Raw genomic sequence first — 22,199 nt, 5'->3', positions numbered from 1 at the left:
TGATTAAAAATTAAACATTGTCAGTAGAATATTTCCTTTTGCTCCACTGTGGTTCATGGTCATAACAATAATGTATTACACAACATAAAGTTCAAATATTGTATGTAACAGCTTGCTCAAAGCTACAAGAAGTTAGTAAAGACATAAATTATAGATACACTCACGAAATAAGCAATAACACTGTACGTACTGCTCCACTGTAAGTTAAAGAAAAACAGATCAGTAAATAAATAAAAATTTAAAACTGTGTTAAGCACTTAAGAGGATTAAAAGGATTCAACCCTATTGGATTGGGATATGTGGCAGGGATTTCCAGAGTTAGTGTCCAGTTGCCAACACCATACATTTAAAACAAGACAGAAAAAAAAGAATACACATATATCTTTGAGTTAAATGAAATCAAGAACAAACTGTACCTGTTCTGCAGTAACCATATATCATGAATTAAAGAAAGCATGACAAATGTAGCACTTCATTGAGGCCAAGTGGTCCAACTGTGTGGAGAGTATAAAACCGATTTGCCTCAGTGAAGCAGCGAGTTAACTATATCACACCTCTAGGTTTCTATTTCCCGAGAACTTTAATGAGACTGCAGAGTCTGAGCATAATGTCATGCCATATCATATTCCATATTTTAACTGTGTATAGCAATTTTGTGTTCAGAAATATGGATCTTTAGAGGCCTTTTTATGTGTCCAACATATAACAAACCACAAAGACTTTTCAGCATGTAATCCATGTGTGCTGTTGCAGCTTATGAAAGATTTTACACGTTTTTTTTTCTACCAGTAGGTTTATGTTTTTAGCCTGTGGGTTGATTTGGCAACCAGGAAACATTTGTTAGGCAGTTTTCTTGTGTGGGACTGGATCAGCCTGTCTTTCAAACTGTGACAATGTGTTGAGTGAGAGAAGTGACCATGAGAGATATACAGAGCTGATTTTATTTAGAGATGGATCACTTTTGAGGATAGTCTAATGTTTGAGGATAATAAGCTTCACTTCACCTGCCAGTGGAGAATATTCAGTGGAGAAGGTAATCTTTGTGCAGGTGGTGGTTTTAGTTTTCTAAAAGAGATTCCCTACTGGTGTGAAGCGCTCTCTAATATGCCAAAGAAATGTATGCTGCAGGGTATTCCCTTTGCTGGAAATGTTCTCTCATTTCAACAGCTTTGGACTGAAATTCTGCAACACTACTGCAGTTTCTGTGTAATTGTCTGCTGTGGCCACTGAGCACAAACTCTTCAGATACTAAACTCTTAACAAATCCATGCGGTGGTAAAAAAAACAACATACAATCTTTCATAAACTGCAGCAGCACACATGTTGTGATTTGGTGTATATTGGACAAACAAAAAGGCCTCTAATGATCTATATTTCTGAACATTGGTTTGAAGGAGCACCTGTTCTTGTCTGACTACATATGTGTTTGATTTTTGCCTTTGTTCTCCCGTTATTGTGATGAAGACACAGTAGAAACATTGGTCTGTTTGCACTATTAAAGGCTGAAAATTAATCAGTGTGCTCCAGTCTTTTCTCATCTAAATTATGCTTTCCAAGCACCTGATTCAGCTGCATATTACTGGGAGATTTCTAAAAAAATATTTGTAGCCGTTTGTCCTTTTTGAAATCAGCCATTTTCGACACCATCCTTGTTCCCATTTTACAAGAATATCAACTGAAAACAAAAACTCTGTCAGATTTTTTGTGACCTGAGATGTCGTTGGGTTGTCAAAAATGTGAGAAACAATGAGAAACTGGGTTTTAATCATTTTCCTTTTTGGTGAATCAGTGCTGATAAGACGGCTGGGTGTGAGTAGTAGCAGCTCTATGTGGTTATCAGAGGATGCAGCTTGTGTACGTGTGGCTTATCATTACATTGATACAGAATTACTATGACAATGAACAAATTGATTACAGGGCTAAAATCCAGAGAACCAAGACTATGATTAATTTCAGTAAGTGTGCATATGGGCTATGTAACTATATGGACACTCATAAGCAATTTGATTTCAACTGTAGCAAATATGTCATCATCCAGTGCTCTATAGGGTCATGTTTCTAATTTGTATTGACAAATAAAAAAGGGGAGCACATTGATCATTTTTCCTGTACAATTCATTGTGATATTACAAAGATTTGTTTGCTGCTGTGATTCCTTTGAGTGTTTTTGCACTATGTGGCAATTCATTTTTAAATATAATACCTTAAGGGGTTACAGCGCACGCGCTTGACTACATGTTTATTCCTGCATACCATCACATGGCCGGATATACAAGATACACTGATGAGAGAATAAAAACAGATTAGACATTAAATGATGCTGACAGCGTCATATTCAAATACCCTCTCCAGCTAATTGGTGAGGGCTTTGATAATGAGAAGTGACACGGATATCGCAGCCAGCAGATGTCATAATGCATGTCATGTTACTGCTGAGGTAGCCTAAGTGTCTGAGGGCCCTGTGGTAAGGTGAAGCGATGAAAAAAACATACAGTATCCTTCATGCAATTCTAATGTAACGTCACAGCACAGCGAGCAGACAGTCTACTGAAAAAGCAGCACTGAAATCATTTTGACACACAGCAGGGTGCCTTTACCGTTCTGCCAAGCTCTGTAATCCTCTGGACGTCTCTGACTTCTGCTGCTTTTTTGACCTGCAGCATCGCCTCTCTTTGGCCTGCACTACTCATCATAGTAATGCCCTTCTTAAAATGCATCACATTAGAAAATTACAAAGCAAGGATTGTGCTCCATACAAAACAGATCTCAGTCGCATAAATCTAATGATTATTCCATTTCAATCCATAAATTAACATGTTACTGTTAGGGCTTTTGTTTTTATGCTCAACAGTGTCTGATTCTTGGTCATGCATGAAATGCTATTCAGCTGGAGTGACCCTCACTTTCTAATCTACTTTCTGATCTAATCTAATGATGCTCTGTGATAAGAGGACTCAACGTGAGCAGTTCAGTTGTCAAGAGGATTAGTGGCCTATAAGGATTCAATCCTATGGGATATACTGTACCAGGAAATCAAACTGGCCTATTCCTGGGGTGCCTAAAACAGACAGGATCATGTGACCAGTGGAATAAAACTTTTGTTGGCCTGTTTATTTTCATGCATAACCCAAAATAAAGTATTGTTGTGCAAGTTAGATGATGGTCTTCATCCAGACGCAATAACATCACTGAATGGCTTAATTTAAAAACATTATGCACTATACAATGAGCATTTAATCAAATATCTCGGGGGCACTGGGCTGTATTCGTAGTATAAAGATCATGTGAGATTTAGATCACAATAGTTTTTATCTATGCTAAAACTTTACATTCAGTTTGTCTTAAAATGTTGAGCTTTAGAAATTGGAAATGTAAGGAATAGAAAATACGCAGAGGAAGTCCGTGAGATTTGGTTCAAAGCTTTTGAAAGTGAGATTCTTTTAGTGTCAGGATGGTTGCGGTGTACCTTTTTGATATGTTTTTTGATGAGGGATGTAAGGAAAACCAAAAGTAACGCATTTTCTGTTCCCAGTTAATATCTGTTTTAACCGAGTGTTTATCTTGATTAGAACATACTAGAAAATCTTAGTTAACTCACATCTTTATCACTCTATCACGCTGACCGTTTTATGTAAGCTATTATCAACAAACCCCTCAAGTTTCCAGGCCTACAGCAGAACGGTGGAGGCGGTGCGTGCGTGCGTTTTTTGGCACACCCAGCGCGCAACCTCTGTGCCAACGTCAAGGCACACACATGGTGCGTGCTGGAAGCAGGACGCTGTAGGAGGGAAAGACCGACGAGCCACGCATCCGCATCACCGAGGAGGGTGGCGCGGTGGCATCGCCTGCAGGAATCCAGTTGTAAAGTCCGCACACAAGGCAAAAAATGCGCTGAGGGGAAATCTGCCTGGAGCTCGGTTGTTAACCAAAGATTACCTTACGGCGCCTGAGACACCTGAAGAAAAAACCGCTCCGGACAAGTTGTAATTTCAGAGGAAAATCCGACAGAAGATGAACACCAGCGATGCCAAGGAGTATCTCGCACGGCGGGAGATACCTCAACTATTTGAGGTGAGAGATGGTGTGCGCTTTGTGGGGATGTGATGAGCGGACTGCGTGCAGATCTGACAGTGTTGTTTTACACAAAAATTCATGTTACTCATCGATGCTTTGCAAAATGCATGTCAGAGTCACGGTAAAGAAGTAAAGATTTCTTTGTGATATGTACATCTTGTTATGGTTGATGGAGGTGCGATATCAAGCCTATACTTCTTGATTAAAAACAGTGGTTTAAATGAGAAGGGAAACCCTGCTGATTCTTTACAAACTGCTTCCTTAAATTATGTTTTGTGATATTATGTCGCCGAAATCATAATTACATCAAACTGCAATTAAACCCAAAAGACTTCCCTCAATTTCTTTGCATAATTTGCTTTCAATTGACGTCATGTTACGTTATGTAGGATTCACCGCTGGAAACTGTATCATTTTATTACAAAAGTGTAGATTAAACACTTGGACATGGTGCAAATAAGATGCCTATGATACGTTAAAGAACCAAATTAGTATTCAATTATAATCATGGCAGCAAAAATGTGATAATATGAAACCCATAAGAAAAGAAATATTAGCGATATATGAATAGTTAACATACTAAAATTAACTATCAATTAAGTCTCTACAGGAATGTCGTGGGGATATTAAAGTGATAGGCTATTATAGAAGCTTAAGAAAATGTCATTAAGCACCATAAACAGTTAGTATGATAACTTTCAGAAATATAATAATGAAATATTATTCATTTTCCTCTGGTGGATAGTAAATGGACTCATCCACTTAATTAGACTTAATCCCAAGTGCAGAGCAGTTAATGTATGCAAGCAATCACTGCTTGTTTATTTACAGGCAGTTTAAATTACATTGAGCAGTGAAGTGACACATCATCATCATCATCATCATCATAACTGCACTGTAATTTTTACTGCTTACAGCTGCTTCTCATATAAAAGTGTATTCATTATAAATCAACTAAATAAGCAAGAAAACAGATTGTTTTCAGTGTGTGGTGGGAGTTGTTAGTGAGGAGAGTGAAGGAGATGAAGCGGGAAGTCCCAGAGGAAGGTATTGTTTTAAAACATTCATGGTCGAAGGACAAATGTCGCACAAACACACACTTGACTTGTGTTTTGGCATTAGGTCGGTTCTCACATTCATCACAGTTGCTGGTTATTCTGTCTGACAATATAATCATAACAGGTCATCGTGGTTCTGTGATTACTCGCCAGGCTGAGTTCAATTTCATGGGCTTTTGACAAAATTAGATGTTTTGTTCCCCTGGTGGAGCCCAGCCAAGGCAACCAGATATGCACTTGAAAACTTCACCTCATTAAGGCAGGCTGTTCGTCGCTGCCACATTGTCACATAAGAATACATTATAGCATAAGATGTAGCGATGCCAGAGCAAACATCTCCTCCCTGCTTCTTATTCCCCCTTCGCATCTCTTCATGTCCTCCTCCGTTGTTTACTCCAGAGCCTGCTGACAGGTTTGATGTACTATCGGCCCGATGACCCCATCGACTACTTGGAGGGCTGTCTGAAGAAAGTCAGGGAGCTCGGAGGACCAGACAAGGTGAGGTGGGATACCTTTGTGGGCCAGGAGAAGAAGCCCCTTCCCCCTCTAAACGGCGGCCAATCACGCAGGTCCCTCTTCAGAAATGGTGAGAAGTGAATGCTGATTGAAAACACATTAGAGCTGAGACACAAAGTTGATCAGTTGAGCAATTTTGATTATCGAGCAGTTTCAGCCTCTTAAATGTTAATACTTGCTGCTTTAGTTTGTTTTATATTATAGTAAATACAATGTCTTAAAGTTCAGAACTGTAATTAAGAACAAAACAAGACATTTAAAAGACATCACATTAGGCTCTTGAAACGTATGTCATCTATTTTCTGACATTTAACATTAATCAATTAATAATAATTGTTAGTTGCAGCCCCAAAACACATCTAATTCTTCACCTTGGCACTGTATTTTATTGCATCATGTTTGGTTTTTTTTTCGCAACTTCTATAATTAGGGGCAAAACAAAAGCTGACTGCTACTGTAGCTACTACAGTGCTACTGTATTTTTTGGCACTTACCTACTTTCAAAGAATGCTGGCAGCAGTATATCTTCCTCTCCTACGCAGTCAGGCTCAAACAGTGTTTTAACAGGAAGGGGTGTTGACATTTGTACTGTACTTTCAGCAGGACTGATGTAGATACATTGTTAAAACTGTTGTGCTACTCTCTGAAATACTAGAAAAGCTTTTAGAGCATGATGAGATAGGAGGATCTTTTTATTTAGCTCCGGTATGAAGCACAGCTGTGTGTTCATTGACACCTTTGGATAGATTCAGCACCCAAAAAAGTGCCGGAGGCGATTGTTGAGAAACCAGAGAATAAACAAACACACAACATCCAAAACACCAGCTACAGATTTTTCAGGTAACTCCTGTTGCATCAAAACCGGTGAAAACAACATGTTCAAAGACGGCATTTACGGCCTTGAACATGCCTGTGCTGCCTTCAGTGACCTAGGGATTTGTTGTCAATCTGTCGCTATACAGTTCAGTAAAAGACGGATGAACGTGCGTAGTAAATTATTGATGTGAGTGTGAATACTAAAAGGCTCCTTATTCATCATCAGTTATCAATACCAGCTGTGGCTTCGAGCACATCTAATCAATTCGGGAAGTACCACAGATGCAAAACTTTGTTAGAATTTGCAAAGCAAAGTGGACCTCAAATATACGACTCCCATGTGGAAAGGACATTTTCCATTTGCATTGTGTGATGATGCGTGTAAACATGTACAGAGGAACTACCATGGGAATAAAATGGAACAGAGTTACGTGTGTGAGAGTAAAAAATTTGCATCTTGGAGCCTACAGACGTAAAAGTCATGCCACACAACAGGACGTAGAAGCAGGTGTGAAGAGATCATTTTCATAAAAACGGTAGCCTTCGCAGTCAGAGACTTAATTAAAAATGTGTTGGGAAATCCAGATTGGTTTCTTAATATTGTGGGAAGGATATAAACTTTACCATCTGCGGTACTGAGCTACTGGGAACTGCAGCCTAATCAAGGATAGAGATTTCTCTGCCCTGCAGTTCAAATCTGTCATGTAACAAAATGTTTGCCGGAAGGGATCTCTGCTCTGGCGTCCTAAATTTATTCTTATGTTTGGCCTGATTGACTGATTTATGTGTTAGACATGTTAAAAGGGCAGAAGTAACCCTGTAGATTCACATGAGGGGCATCATTCGTTCTAATTTGCAACCTTCTGTGTGTTCAGATTCAACAAACCCTTCATTTTCATCTCTGGTACATGTATTGTCTTTGCTAAAATTGTATGATCAATACCATCATCGGTTGTATAATTCATAATACAGTGTAAAAAGATTATGTTTGGTGCTACATATAAATTATAGCAGTTCTGCTCCCCTGGAATAGCATGCAGCAATGATTTCTATCTTTAGTAAATGTGTTATCGTTGTTAAAGTTGCATAATCAGTGGCTCCACTGCCAGAGACGGCAGTATAATTACCGAACTGAATGAAGCAGCTTCATCTCTGTTTGAATTCATCACACTAACGTTTTCATCTCTAATTTACTGTCTGATCGTTAAAACAGACTTTTTATGGTTTTTGTTGCGAAACTGGATCGGGGTTGAAATAAAGCAACACCTGTGCCTATAAAGTAATTGACATACAAAATTACTGCTGACAAAAATCATACAACATGAATGATTAAATGATGATTGAGATGTTTATTGATGAACTTCAGGCTGTAATTTTCCCCCCGGTGTATTGTAAAAAGAGGCATTCATGGATATTTTACTGAAAAGCCGACAAATTGGTTCTCATTTATACTTTGTGTGTGTCTGTGTGTGTGTGTGTTTGTGTGTGTGTGTGTGACAGTGTTGCCCGACAGTCCTAATTTCCCCTACAGACGTTATGACCGCCTCCCTCCCATCAGCCAGTTTTCCATCGAGAGTGACTCAGACCTGTCGGAGACGGCGGAGCTCATAGAGGAGTACGAGGTGTTTGATCCATCCAGACCGCGACCAAAAGTCATCCTCGTTATCGGTAAAGGACCAGTACAATATTATTTAATATTAAATCTATAAAAGTATGCACACAAAACAAGAATGAGGAAACTATGAGGCAAATGTAAAGGCCCATCTATTTACTGTTTCCTCATCTGATCTTTCTGATTTGAAGCACTCATATAGACTTCTGCTGACTCATGTTTTCCATTAGATAAGAGACAACAGTTAGATCCTTTTATGTGTAAAAATAGAAAAACAAGCACTGTAACCAGTGTTCCTTTATAGCTTCAGATGAGCCCTTTAGCCATTTATATAAAAAGGTCAACAAAAATACAAAGTAGACGTTTATATTTGCCTCACTGATGATCTAAAAATACATGGCCTGGATGGGAATCTACAAAAGCATGTGTACACTACTAGTGTGTTTTTCCTGGTATTTTGAACGTAACCCCGCCTCTTTCTATTAGTATCAGCGGGGTAGATCTTGTTGCATGTCACTCACTGTGTTAGACGCCCTCTCCTAATCTGATTTGCTTGATGGGCCTCCATTAACCTGTCAAATACATTCATTAATTTTATAAATTAAACATGGCAGCTGCACAATAAGAGTAATGACACTGCTTGAGCTGGACTGAAAAATAGTGCTATTTATAAACCCTCTTCAAGATAGCTTTGGGGTTTTTGATAAAGCCAGAAAACGATCTCACTGTCTGTTAAGCCCGAGCATGTTTTGCTTTTTGGTGTGTGCACGTGGGACGTTCACACTGTCTATAGTGTGGATGATAGTTATTTGTCCTCGCAGCACAAAGCCAGTTCCTATCACGTCTTTGTGAGCACATCGTGCCCTATTTTAAAGGGAAAACAGGATGGCAGCAGCTGTCATCTCTTTGGAGGGGAGTGGCAAATGTTTTTTGTCTGTCAGGTTTGCAGACAGACGGACACACATGAGATGTGTAGGGGTCAAAGGTAGTGGAGGGGTCAAAAGTTACAAAATACTCAGATGTGAGGAAAAAGTACACATTTAAATACATATTAGAGCATCTTTCTGATCCTCCCCCTCTCTCTAGCACAAAACTTTCCCCCTGTCATTACATAAAAACCTCCTCCACATCTCTTTCTAATTTACACTGGCACAAGAATATTTTGTTCAATCTTAAGACTTTTCTTCCTGGCTGCTTAGCATTTAGGTCAGCTTTACGGTGAAACTAGTAGTGTGCATACTGGCTCATATGCTTACTGTGACACATAAATCATTAATGTTATTACTTGCACCTGTGCTTAGTGTTGCTATGATGTCGACCTGTCATGGATGAGCTGTCTTGCCAAGAGTTAGAGATTTATACCACTCATATCAGTCCATTAAATTTTAAGATACAGCAAGGCACTTGTTAGCTTAGCTTAGCATAAAGACTGGGAGCTGGGGGAAACAGCTAGCTTGACTTTTGTTAAAAAACACCTACTGTTCCAGCAGCTTTAAATATAATTGAATATTCAACTTTAGACCTTTATACTAAGCTAACTCTCTAACTCTTGGCAAGCGAAGAAGCCTATTTCATAAAAGCTTGAACTATTCCTTTAAAAGGGAAATATGTTCTGTGAGAGACATCCTCAATTTCCTTCTCATCATTTTCGGCAGTGGTACCAAATACAAACAGATAACAGTTTATTTGGAGTTTTTTGCTGATATGTATCAGCTGAAATAGATTCAACAGATGTCAGCTGTTGTTTTTTTTGTGTTTTTCCACACACCAAGCAACTATGAACCTGATCTTGGCCTAACTGTAAAAGTTTCGGTTTCAAACAAAGTGGGTCATATATGAAAAAAAACAAAAGTATCGACAATATATCTGTTAGGAAGTCAGTGTTGAAAAGTCTGTTATCGTAAAGAGGAGCGTGACACAATGAGTCGTACAAATGGGGATAATAGTGCCCACTTTCAGACAATCTCTCCTTGGAGGCACTCATGATGTTGCACTCAGGTATACATTCGACAAATGACAGAAGTAGTTGAAGAATGAAGCAAAAAATTGAGAGAGAAGTTCACACCACCGCCCTCCCCCCTAAATCTGACCAAATAATACATTAGCGATTGCTGATTTGTCATGATTTTCTTCACTTGGGTGCACACTGCTCTCCTTATCCCTCATTCATCATTTCTGACAGTGAGACCATGATGGAATAAATTACCAACACAGCTTATTCTCCATCTAATTTCACTTCACTCTGGCCTGGCTATCAACCCGCAGCAATTTTGGAGCAGTTGACATTTCTATGGTAACAGTAGCATCTCTGAAATCCTTGAATGAAACATAGTAGTTTAACAGCAGAGCAGCACTCAGGCACACATATACGTAGGTTAATAATCGGGTTATACAGATGGGTAATTTACTTCCACAGTTTCCAGTCTATATGGTTTTAACTTTTGCACTTCTTACTTTTGGATGAATTACTGATTGGCAATCTGTTGAAGTGTTTGTCTGTCTTCTCTTGTTGTCGCTCCTCTGCAAATCCTTTTGTCCGTCAGAATATTTTTTAAAAAAGAGGATTTGTTAGAAAAATGTTGGAGGTTCACACATACCTGTTTCTCTCGTTTGCCCCCCCCCCCCCCTCCCAACTTCACAAGCCCTTCTCCCCCGCATACACTTGCAAAACACCCATAATCAGTAATACACAGTCATGCAGAGAGACACACACAGTCACAAACACCCTCTCACACATGTGCAAACACACACACCAAGTCTCACATCTCTCTGGGTTTCTCTCACTAATACACAAATGCGCCTACACAAATACACCCACACACATAATGTTTCACACTCACATAAACACATTTCACACACACACACATTTGCACACTCACACACAACAAAATCTCTCCCCAAAACATCAACAGCTCTCCCTCTGTGCTTAGGTGGCCCTGGCAGCGGCAAAGGAACACAGAGCCTGAAGATTGCAGAGCGCTACGGCTTCCAGTACGTGTCCGTGGGCGAGCTGCTGAGGAAGAAGATGATCCACAACGCCACCAGCAACAGAAAGTGGAGCCTGATCGCTAAAATCATCACCAACGGAGAGCTGGCCCCACAGGTAGTAAAGAAGCAGAGAAACAGAGGGGGTTGAGGGGTGTGTGTTTGTGAAACAGAGGAAAATACAAGAGGAAGAATGAGCGCCGAGTGTGTCCAGTCACTCTCAGGTCATTATCACAGTGTGCATTTAACAAGGGACTAATTAGCAGTATCCATATCACAAGCGTGCTGGAGAGAGGGATGCTTATCCGTCTTATTAGCATCCTTCTTTGCGAGATAATGACTCCGCCTGAGTAGAAAATGGGCACAGACCCCCCGTGGTTGTTTGCTCATTCTGACATTGGATCGAGAAGGTTGCGCCCTTACGCTTCCCAGTTTCATGAAATTAACATTGTTTCCTTGATTAAAATGAATATTTCGCATATCCATGGAGAAAAGAAGAACCAAACCATAACACAATCATATAAATAACCAAATAGACTTTCATGTTTCATGTATAAGCCCTTTAACTACCAACCACATAAACTATGTGTTGCTGTCAACTATTTTAAAATTCATATGATTTTTTCAATTGCTTTCCTTTTATCCAGACTGCCACTTGTTTCAGGTCAATTGTGTCTGTAAGTATAACATAAACAACCTGCAAAGACTTGATTTAGTGATCCATTGCTTAGACCACTTCACCACACTACTGACACCAAGCTGGCAAACAGCAAGATATATATCACATAAAAAGACCATGAAAAGTGCAAGTACTGCATTTACGTACCTGAGATACTTTACTTGATCAATTCCATTTAATGCTACTCCACTTCATTTCAGTGACAAATATTGTACTTTTTACTCCTTTACATTCATTTGACAACTGTCGTGACTAGTTACTTTGAAGATCAAGGCTTCACAAACAAAACTTATGATCAGTTTAAAAACTATGATGCATTTAGAATAACCTACCCGATAGTATATGAAGTAGTTATAATTAGCTTCACTTCAACCAGTTACAACATATTTACTTTTGATACTTTGGGCTGCTAATACGTCTGTGCTCACGTAAAATTTTGAATGCAGGACTACTGTATAACTTGTAATGAAGTATTTGTACCTTGATCTACCACTACTTTTACTTAAGTAAAGATCTGAATACTTCTTCCACCACTGCATGAATGTAATATTTTTCAGCATCTGACTCTTAAACACAGACAGTGCAGTGCCAAGTCCAGTCAAAAGTATTTATTTCAGGAAATAGCCAATTAATAGCAAATTGTTATACAGTTAGATTTGGAAGGAAAGACTCTGCTCTGCTCATTTTAGTTAAATCAACAATACTTTGGAACATGAGGAGGAGGTTGGGATGGACGTCACTAGTCAGCAGGTAGCCAAGCAGCTGAACAACAAGCCAGTGGTTGTGACTTTAGTCTTCTGCTTGAACCAGTTTTATGCTCCATTTTTCAAAATGTTTGTATCTGAGATTACTTTGACAAACTAAAAAGACCAGGACATTTTCTCAGTGATGGACTGAAATTTCTCCCTGCTGATAGTTCATTTTTATAGTCTACTAAAACGAGAAGAAACCAGAGGCTGTCAAGAAGGAAGAAATTCAATAAAAAAACTTTATTATATGCTTTAAAATGTAAAATGTCAGTGTTTATGTAAAGTATACAGGATTTGAGCTTGTTGGCTTAAAGACCCAAAATCTCATATTTTATGCATTCTTCTACCCATCCAACCAGGTCCCTCTTTTGGCTTTAGTGCAGTTTTATAACACACCGTCACACGTGGCTTTGTGTAGATACATGGCTATAGCAGGTAACTAATGCTACTTTGGTTATCAGTTTATTATTTCACCCAGGTGAGGCATATTCAAAGCTATTCCACTGGGGGCTGTTCAAATGACTTTGTTCCTCTCAGGTTTAAGAGTAACCTGAGGAAGGAAACTTTTTTGTTCATGGCAGTAAGTCTGTGGAAGAGATTGAAAGGAAATCTTAAAATCATAAGCAGCTTAGGAGGTTTCAAGCTGGCACTTAAGAATTGGCTCCGAGGTTATTCATAGTAGGATATAATGGCTGAGAATAGGATTTTATTTTCTGGGTTTGTTTTCTGATGTAGCTTATTTATTTTAAATATTATGGACAGACTTGTATATAATCTGCTGAAGGGGCTGTGAAGTGATGTTGATATTAAGTTTTTAATTCGTTTTATTAATTGAGTGGCGAGTAGGGCCTGGCATGGTCCAACAAAGCACTGACGTAGTGATTGATGTTGGTCATACTGTGAATAACCTGCTGAGTCTAATGTATTATTGTTTTTGATGAATGTTTTTGTGCCATTCTTGCCATGTCAAATCCACCATCTTGACCCCTCCCCTGCACAACCCCCCATCCCCAAAGGGACCATAATGGAAATAAGCCTCTGGGCTTTATTGTGTAATTCTGACTTTTCCTTTTATGTAAGCACTCAATGTCATAGCAGAGCTGGTGTTTTTAAAATGAAATTGTCAAATAAATTCAACCAACCAATCAATCAATCAATCAGTTTGGTTGCCATAAGGACCTCCTGTCCTAAAAATCACTTCCCCTGAAGATCCTCAGATGAAGGCATCTATCAGGGTTTTATCTTAGATATGAACTGGTATAAAACAGCGAATGAGTGACTGATTCTGGCTGTCTGGACACATTTTGACTGACATGATGAAAACACCTGAGAAGGTGGTCATTTCTGTCATCACTGGCACCGTGTTGCACTGATGATGCAGCGAGATACAAGGCTGGACACCAAGCCACCGCCTGTTTCAGTTCTTAGCAGGTGTCCCCTCATGAATTATCTTCAATAACTGCCTACCTCATCATTTATCATCCCCTCCTCGCATGCCTGGCATGGCACTGCATCTCCCCTCTGGCTATTTACCAGTTGTCAGTCCAGGAACCAAAGAGATAAACAGAAAAGTAGGCCAAGCTGCAGACATATTGGATATGATGTAGTGACTTGTGGCTGTTAGGCATTTAATTTCCTGCCATGATTATTTCAGCAAAGCCGATAAGAATTTGGTTTCATAATGTTGTTTCTGCTTCTGGTTTGAGGAAGAAGGGAAAATGCTTCTGGTATATGAGAAGGAGCCCTGATGGAAGCATTGCTTGTATAAATATTTTTTCATTATGTGTTGAATGACATATTACTGTGTGTCAGTACAAGTTGTTTCAGAATTTACATACAATATTACACTAACACTTAACTCTCTTAACTTACTTAACTTAACTTAACTTAACGTAACTTAACTTAAGGGAACAACTCATATACTTATGTAATGCTTAACTAATGCATGAGTCATGATGATTTAATGCATAAATGAATGTATGATGTATAAGTCACTGTGACCTTATGTGATTAGTTTATGTTTAATAGTCAATTAATGAATGTTAATTCACAGTTACGTCATACATTAGGTTAATTGATATGCCACACAATTAGCTGAATTCTAGTTATGTTAAAGAGCATTTTATTCCCATGCATTTGATCAGCCTCTATGAAACAGTTTTTTTTTTCTTTTATCTAACTGATAGTGGTTTGCAAACATCTACTGTACATGTTGCTGCATGACCCGATGGTCTTTATGCCATGTTTACAAGCTAGCAACACTAGACAGATTTATTGTACATGATCACGTTGTATCATCTTATACCCACAGTTACTGTGCATATAAAAACTGCCCCCCCTACCTCCTCCCCTTCCTTTCTCTCTCTCAACCAAACCGGTCAAAGCAGATGGCCGACCACCAAGAGCCGGGTTCTGCTTGAGGTTTCTACCCGTTAAAGGGGAGTTTTTCCTTACCGCTGTCACCAAGTGCTTGCTCATGGGGGAATTGTTGGGTTTCTGTAAATTAAAGAGTACGGTCTAGACCTGCTCTGAAAAGTGCCCTGAGATGACTTTTGTTGTGATTTGGCACTATATAAATAAAAACCGATTGATTGATTGATTGAATTAATATATGAAGCAACTGTGAATTAACTTTCATTAATTGACTATTAAGTGTAAACTAATCACATAAAGTCTTAGTGACTTGATGCATCCTGCATTACGCTCATGATTCATGCTTTAGTTGAGCATTATGCCTACTTAAGGTTAATATCCCCTATTATAAAGTCTTACCAATATTACTGATTCACAGCTTTAGTGATGCAGGAAGTTATGTAAACATTACAAAGTTATTCTTTTATACTTTATGATACAAATAGCTTCATCAATGATCAATTGAAAAAGTTGCCTATAAAAGTAATTAGTAATAAGAAACTGCTGTAATTTGTAATTAATATTGTTAGTCAATCACAGGCCCATCCAAGAAACGCAGGTGTTTACACTGATTGTATATTAAGCAGACAACAGGAATAGTTGGACATTTTTGATAGGAATATTGATACTCCTCTCATATCTGTTTGCTACATACGAAGCTACAGCCAGGAGACAGTTAGCATAGCTTAGCATAAACACCGGAAGCCTGATCTGAAGTCACTGCACCTGGCCAAGAAATAACCTGCCAAAAAATCCCCCATAACACCACAACTTGTCACCTCGCTCTCCTTTACAGCTGCAACAATTAGTCAATTCACTGATTGGCTTTATTTTAATAATCAATTACTCATTTCAGTCATTTTCAAGCCACAATGTCAAATTTCACTTGCAGGTTGCAGGTTCTCAAATGTGACACTTTGATGCTTCTTCTTTACTGTAAATGATGGTAAACTGAATCTCTTTTTGTTTTTGACTGTCGATCAGACAAAACAAGACATTTGATGATGTTATTTTGGAGTCTGGGAAACTGGGATGAACATTTTTCACAGTTTTTCTGATGTTTTAGAGACTAAACGATTATTCAAGGAAATAATTGGCAGATGAAAATAGTTCAATCAGGAGAGACAAGTGAATGGAGAAAAGATAATGGTTATTATTCAAATAGAAATGATAGTCATAAGTCTTTGGTGCTTGGACTCAGACATCATCCCTGAGCAGCCACGAGATAGATCCCCCCCCATAGAGTCCAGACACTGGTGGTGGTGGTTGATGACTTAGGATGAGACTGATGGCTGATGAAGTGATGGGACTGATGGGACTGATGGGACTGATGGGACTGATGGGACTGATGATCCTGCGGAGACTAGGCGGAGATGGGGAGGTGGAAGGTCACACATAACAGCTGCATGCCAGACTAATGCAGAGAGAGAGAGAGAGTTATTTAAGAAGACAGCAACCAGATGATAGGCTAACAATGAAAATGTGTGATCAGCTGGTGACAACTGAAACTCAAATTACGCCCACGGGAATTAACAGCTAGGAAATAGAGTGAGCATGCGTGAGAGATTAGTATGACGGAGCGGTATGAGCAATAAAACTACGCCTGGCATGTAAAAGATAGTCTTCCTGACTGAACTTTCGCTAAGCTCCATTTGTTGGTTGCAGCCTTATATTTTTTGTAGAGATTAAACAAAAGAGATGTGAAGTGTTTATTAGTGAGTTTTAGAGGTGCTGTTAGGTGAATTATTATATTATATTATATATGTTATGTTTGGACAGATCCAGGATAGCTGCTTCTCCCTGATTCCAGTCTTTATGCTGAGCTAAGCGACTGCTGACTCTAGCTTCATATAAAATTAATAGATATCTATCTAACTCTCAGCAAGAAAATTAAAAAGCATATTTCTCAAAATGTGGAAAGATTCATTTAAATATATGCAGTACCAGTCATAACTTTGGACACACTTTCTCATTCATGAGAATGGGAAGGTGTGCCCAAACTTTTGACTAGTACTGTATTTCTAAACGTTAGACATTTCCCTCTGTAAGAAGGGTGGAAAATGTCATCTCTGAGTTTTTTAATAGCCTCGAGTAATGAACTGTGCTCAGCTGTGAAGCCCTTCCAGTATTGCAAATGATTAAAAATGCAGCAAGCATTCAGTATCAATTCACTGACTCTCAGACAGCTTCCAAATCAACTTGAAAAACTTGCTGTTTGTCTATAATGCACTGCAAGGTCATATGAGTCAGAATATTTCTGAACTTCTGTTCCCTTGGAAATCCCGCAGGCCTTCTCATAAAAGACTCTTGGATGTCTGACAGTCTGGTCTAAAATTAAAGACCGGTAGCACTTTCGCTGTTGTATCCTTACACTGTGGAGAGATATTTATGTAAAAATGGGCTCAGAAAGATCCAGTGATGTTTTAAAAAAAAACATCTAAAGAACCATTATATTGTTTTTGAGTTTCAGCACTTGCTCACTATTTTTTGTCTACTTATTGTTTCTTTTTTTCCTTTAAGGAAAAGCACCATGTAACAAAAGCTGTGTACCAGTTCCATACTAGATATTAATAGTATATACTGTAGTATTCTCTATATACTAATTGTCATCATAGCAGTAAGAGTACCAGAAGTTAATGGTTAATGTACTTTACCATTTTCGTAATAACAATAAATTATACAGTACATGCACAAACAGATGGCAATCCAACTGCGATTTTGCAAACACACTGCCAGTTAAACTTCACAAAGAGAAAGCAAAATGTTTTCCCAAGATTTTTGTACGTACTCCAAGCCACTCGGCTCTTTGTCAGGTCAAAAATGTGATGTGTTATTTTTATGTTAGCCAAGATCTTCCAAGAAGCTGTATCACCACAATCAGCAACAAGCATTTTTTTTTTTTTTTTTTTGCTGTTAGTGGCTCCTCCATTTCCTTTGTGATCATCAACAACATACTATAAAAATCACACACAGTGCATTCTTGATCTTGGAAACAAAACAATGTCAACCCAAGGAGCACTCACTTGTTCTAGAGCTTTCGATTGTATCACTCAGTCGTTTTGTTGCATTCAGAGATGTTAAAGTACAATTGGATAAACAGATCAATTGTATTGTGAATCCCCTGATATGCTGTCACAGTTTTCCATTTGCCTTATTTATGGCTCTGGATCAACTTCTCATCATTAATGTTCAAGTGGTTTTAACCAATTTATGTCGTTGATGGATCTCTACTGGGAATGGCAGTAACATCAACAGAACTAATCTCCTCTTTCATGCTCTTAATGGAAAAGCAAATTGTAATTACAACTCTATCAACAGATGGAGTTTTCTCAGTTGTCATGGACCCGCAGACATTCAAACTGTATTATTCTATTAAACATTAAACTTTATTAAACATTATTATGATCAGCTCGAGGACTTAGATATTTTTTACTAGCTGTCTTACCACCTTCAGCGATTATTGCTGTTAGTCCCAGAGGTGTTCAGAATAATTTTTGTGAGTGTGAGTGAACAACAACACATACTCTTGAGAAAGATTATGTTCCAACGCCGGGTTTTTAGTTATTTACGTCACTGCAAAAATCAATGGGATTTTGAGTGAAGTTTTCTTAGTTTTCTTTCTTCTGGAACTGAACTTACTGTCCACGACGTTATTAAGAGTGAGCCACAAGTGTGAAAGGAATCCCCCCCATAATAATTCCCCCAACTGAATGAAAAAAGTACACAGTATTCTTTCTGCTGACAATACCACAGTGCAACGTATTTGATAGATATGAAAATTACAACTGTGGGACACTACACCTGTCAGTGATGACGCAAAATGATGATTCATATGTCTGAAACCTCAATATACTGCTCGCCTTAGAGCAAACTACTGACGTATAGCAAATGATGAAATGAAATGATAACAAATAAATGAAAGAGGGAGTTTTGGACCCCAGCTTTATTGATGACTCTCTCTAGTTGTTATTGAGTTGTAGGTGGATTGTTTCTATGGGAGTCAGAGACAACTGCTTGATGTCTGGCATTCCTGAGGGTCTGGCATTCCCCCCGACATTGAGCCATGCAGTGGATCAGGGGGCTTTTCTTAGATTAGCTTTTCTCATTCTATCTTACATGTATAAATTAATCTGTTCGATAGAATCTAGATTAGGTTTAATCTGCATGGTCTGCCGGGCCACTGCTCACATTCTGTGGGTGTAGGGAAATTACACGTCTGTGTTAGTCATCATTGGGCACGGCCATAGATGTTATTTTTAGATTGGAGCATTGCTCATGTATCTCTGCCATATCATATGATGCATTCTGCCTGGAGAAATATATTCCAACATTTTGACCTCTTCCAGCCATGAGGAAGTGATGCTGAAAGATGCTGGCACTCTCCGGCCTCAAGTGCCCTCAAGACAGTCGTTTTGCTGCATTCAGAGTACAATATTAAAGTACAATTGGATAAATAGATCAATGGTATTGTGAAACCTCGCTGTGCTGTCATAGTTCTCCATTCACCTTATTTATGGCTCTGTATCACCTTCTCATTATTAATGTTCAAGTGGTTGTAACCAATTTATGTCCTTGATGGATCTCTACTGCGAATAGCAATTACATCAACAGAACTAATCTCGTCCTTCATTCTCTTGATGGAAAAAGCAAATTATAATTACAACTCTAAACTTTTTTCACTTTATAATTTGTAGCTGCAGTCACACCAGTCATTGTATGCAAGCGTACGTCGCATCATCTGGCTAATTGGATTTTTTAATCAAAACAAATAACTCAACAATCAACTCCCTGCAGATATGCTAATTGTTTACCAGAGAATAGAAATCTTGCTTGTTGCTCTTTTGACATTTGCACACAAACTGTAGTAACCGAGTAATGATGATAATAAATAAATCATGCTCATGTTTGTTTTCCAGGAGACCACAATAACCGAGATCAAGCAGAAGATCATGAAGATCCCAGAGGCCAATGGTATCGTCATAGACGGGTTCCCTCGTGACGTTGGACAGGCCTTGTCCTTTGAGGACCAGGTGAGTTTCTATCAAGATTTAATTTACCTGCAGTAATCCATTGGTGAAGATTGCTTCTGATGGAGGTTTCACACTTGATCCAGATGCTTGAGTCCCTACTTAGGTTTGTATTTTCAATCATTACCGCGTGTTTCTCACACGTGAGAACTCAGGATCAATAGGGAGACCGTTGAGTGCTGCAAATATAGAGAGCTGCTTTTCATTTACTTGCTTACATATATGAGTATTTCAGAGTTTGAAAGAGTTTTGACCTTTCCTAACACCAAATTTCACTCCATCTTGTTTGCTTACCACAACATCCTGTCCTCCTGCCATAATTACTGTCATTTAGACAAATACGTTGTTCAACAGCATTTGGAGCAGTTGGCTTTCATATTTTGTGCAGACTATGTGGGACAACATGAGAGTTGACCACCAATTTGTGCTGGACCCACAACACCCGAGTTAGATAACAACTTTCACACTTCACCAAATGCACTAAACACTCATAGGAAACCGCCTCATATACAGAAAACCTCTCCAATTGATCCAAGAGTGAAACCACCCCTAAATAGAGGTTGAGGAAAGACACAGTGATGTGAAAAACAGCCACAGGTTTTGTTTTGGCATCCACACAAGTTTCAGAGTCACTTTGGTTATTTTGTGACGTAGATGCAGCAAAAATGGAGTCCAACACTCACAAAGAGCTTTTGAACGAGTCACCTGCTACAAGCCAAATATGTAAATGAGTTGCTGCGCGTCATACACTGGAGTTGTTATCTCTTTGATATGATCTCCAATGGCATCAGTGATGAGATCTGAGGATACTAGTGTTGGTTGCTTGGGGGGGTTTGAGTCAAACTACCGAGGGTTTGGCATATTTGATATCAGAGACTGCATCTCCAGCATCTAGAGGTCACTGTCAGGGCATATGACAAGTTAAAGTCTGCCTCCAGTTAAAAATTTGTTTTTCTTCTTGTTCCTTCATTTGGATGTTTGGGCTTCACTGTACATAATGATGTATGTGCATCTGCATCATCTGCTAAAGGTGGAAAGCTTCTCTTTGCTCAGGTTAAATCTAAGTTTTAGTCGTGTACCTACAGGCATTGATTTGTGTCATCGCAACTAGCTTGGAGCCAATCGTGGTCCAATATACAACTTCCACAAGTGTGATGTGGAAACTTGACACTGAGAATGGACTCAGTGAAGTAGGAAACATCTTGTGTTCAGCAGTCAAACTTTTGAAATCAAAAATATTTCTACTGTATAGTCATAGATTCTGGATTTTAATGAGTGAAGAGGAGTAGACGTCATTTTAATTATTAAAATTTCTATTTAAGTTTAAAAATAACAAATATAATCTCCGGAGGTAGATATAGCTACTTTCAGCATTTTTGAAGCAATATTTTGTCAGGTCAGTAACCTAAAGTGGGTCTTTGACATTAAAGTGCTTGAGAGCTAGTTTTTCCAGATATTTAATGATATTTTTTCTCAGTGATAGACTGTATGGTGTTTTGAACCAGATTTTTTATTTGCATATGAAATATGAGCTATAAATCAGCCAACCAATGTGCTTACAATGTCAGTTTGACTGTTTGATCATTTGATCATGTAATATTTATATCATCGCTGATACTGACTGCGCACTGTTCGTTCTTAAATTGCCTTAAATCAACATGTTTCAGCAGCTGATCAGCTATACACCAGTGAAATGCTTTCCATTTCACTGCCCAGTCAATGCTCAGTGTTCCTGAAATGTGCAGGTTGTGACACATTGAACAAGGACTCTACCCCTTGACTGGAAGACCGGCTCATGTGTTGTTAAGCATCTGTCCAACTCAAATGTCCTTGAGCACAACTTACCTTGAAATACCTGGCAGCTGTCGTCCCGGATAGTTTGACCTGTTTCCAAAGCATTACCTGCCAGTGTTGCCAGAGAAAACCTCTGTGGAAAGTTTTTCGATCCCAGAAATCCACTGAAAACATCAACATCTTTGTAAATTAGCAATGCATGGAGGATAAATGATAAACCAACAAATCTCCAAATGTTTTTGTTACTACAGCTGTTTTATTAAACATACAGCAGTGGCTTTTTATCTAAGCAGTGGCACTCTAATAGAAATTTATCCAGTTGAGCGGCTAATTGTGGCACAACGGTCAATTGCTTTTAGAAGAATTGATGCTCTTTAAACTCACTTAAAATGTATCATCTTTTAAATGAGCACTCATTGACTTTTAGAGTGGTTGTGGAACGAGTCGGGGTCTGTCTGGGTCAGTGAAAATAAAGAC

The 22,199-nt window shown here is 38.7% G+C and overlaps 1 protein-coding gene across 1 annotated transcript in view; it reads left to right on the top strand.

The window, feature by feature from the left end:
- The first annotated feature begins 3,717 nt into the window (after positions 1–3,717).
- ak5 (adenylate kinase 5) overlaps positions 3,718–22,199 on the top strand; it is a 99,922-nt gene continuing 81,440 nt past the window's right edge. Inside the window, exons 1-5 of the mRNA XM_042429036.1 lie at positions 3,718–4,071; positions 5,532–5,718; positions 7,965–8,132; positions 11,007–11,179; positions 19,818–19,931. Coding sequence (XP_042284970.1) covers positions 4,012–4,071; positions 5,532–5,718; positions 7,965–8,132; positions 11,007–11,179; positions 19,818–19,931 — 702 coding nt within the window. The 5' untranslated portion in view covers positions 3,718–4,011. The remainder of the gene's footprint in view (positions 4,072–5,531; positions 5,719–7,964; positions 8,133–11,006; positions 11,180–19,817; positions 19,932–22,199) is intronic.

Source organism: Thunnus maccoyii, chromosome 12 (assembly GCF_910596095.1).
Source record: "Thunnus maccoyii chromosome 12, fThuMac1.1, whole genome shotgun sequence".
Classification (NCBI taxonomy): domain Eukaryota; kingdom Metazoa; phylum Chordata; class Actinopteri; order Scombriformes; family Scombridae; genus Thunnus; species Thunnus maccoyii.
Note: the sequence above shows the minus strand (reverse complement) of the source record. Positions and strands in the feature narration are given on the sequence as shown.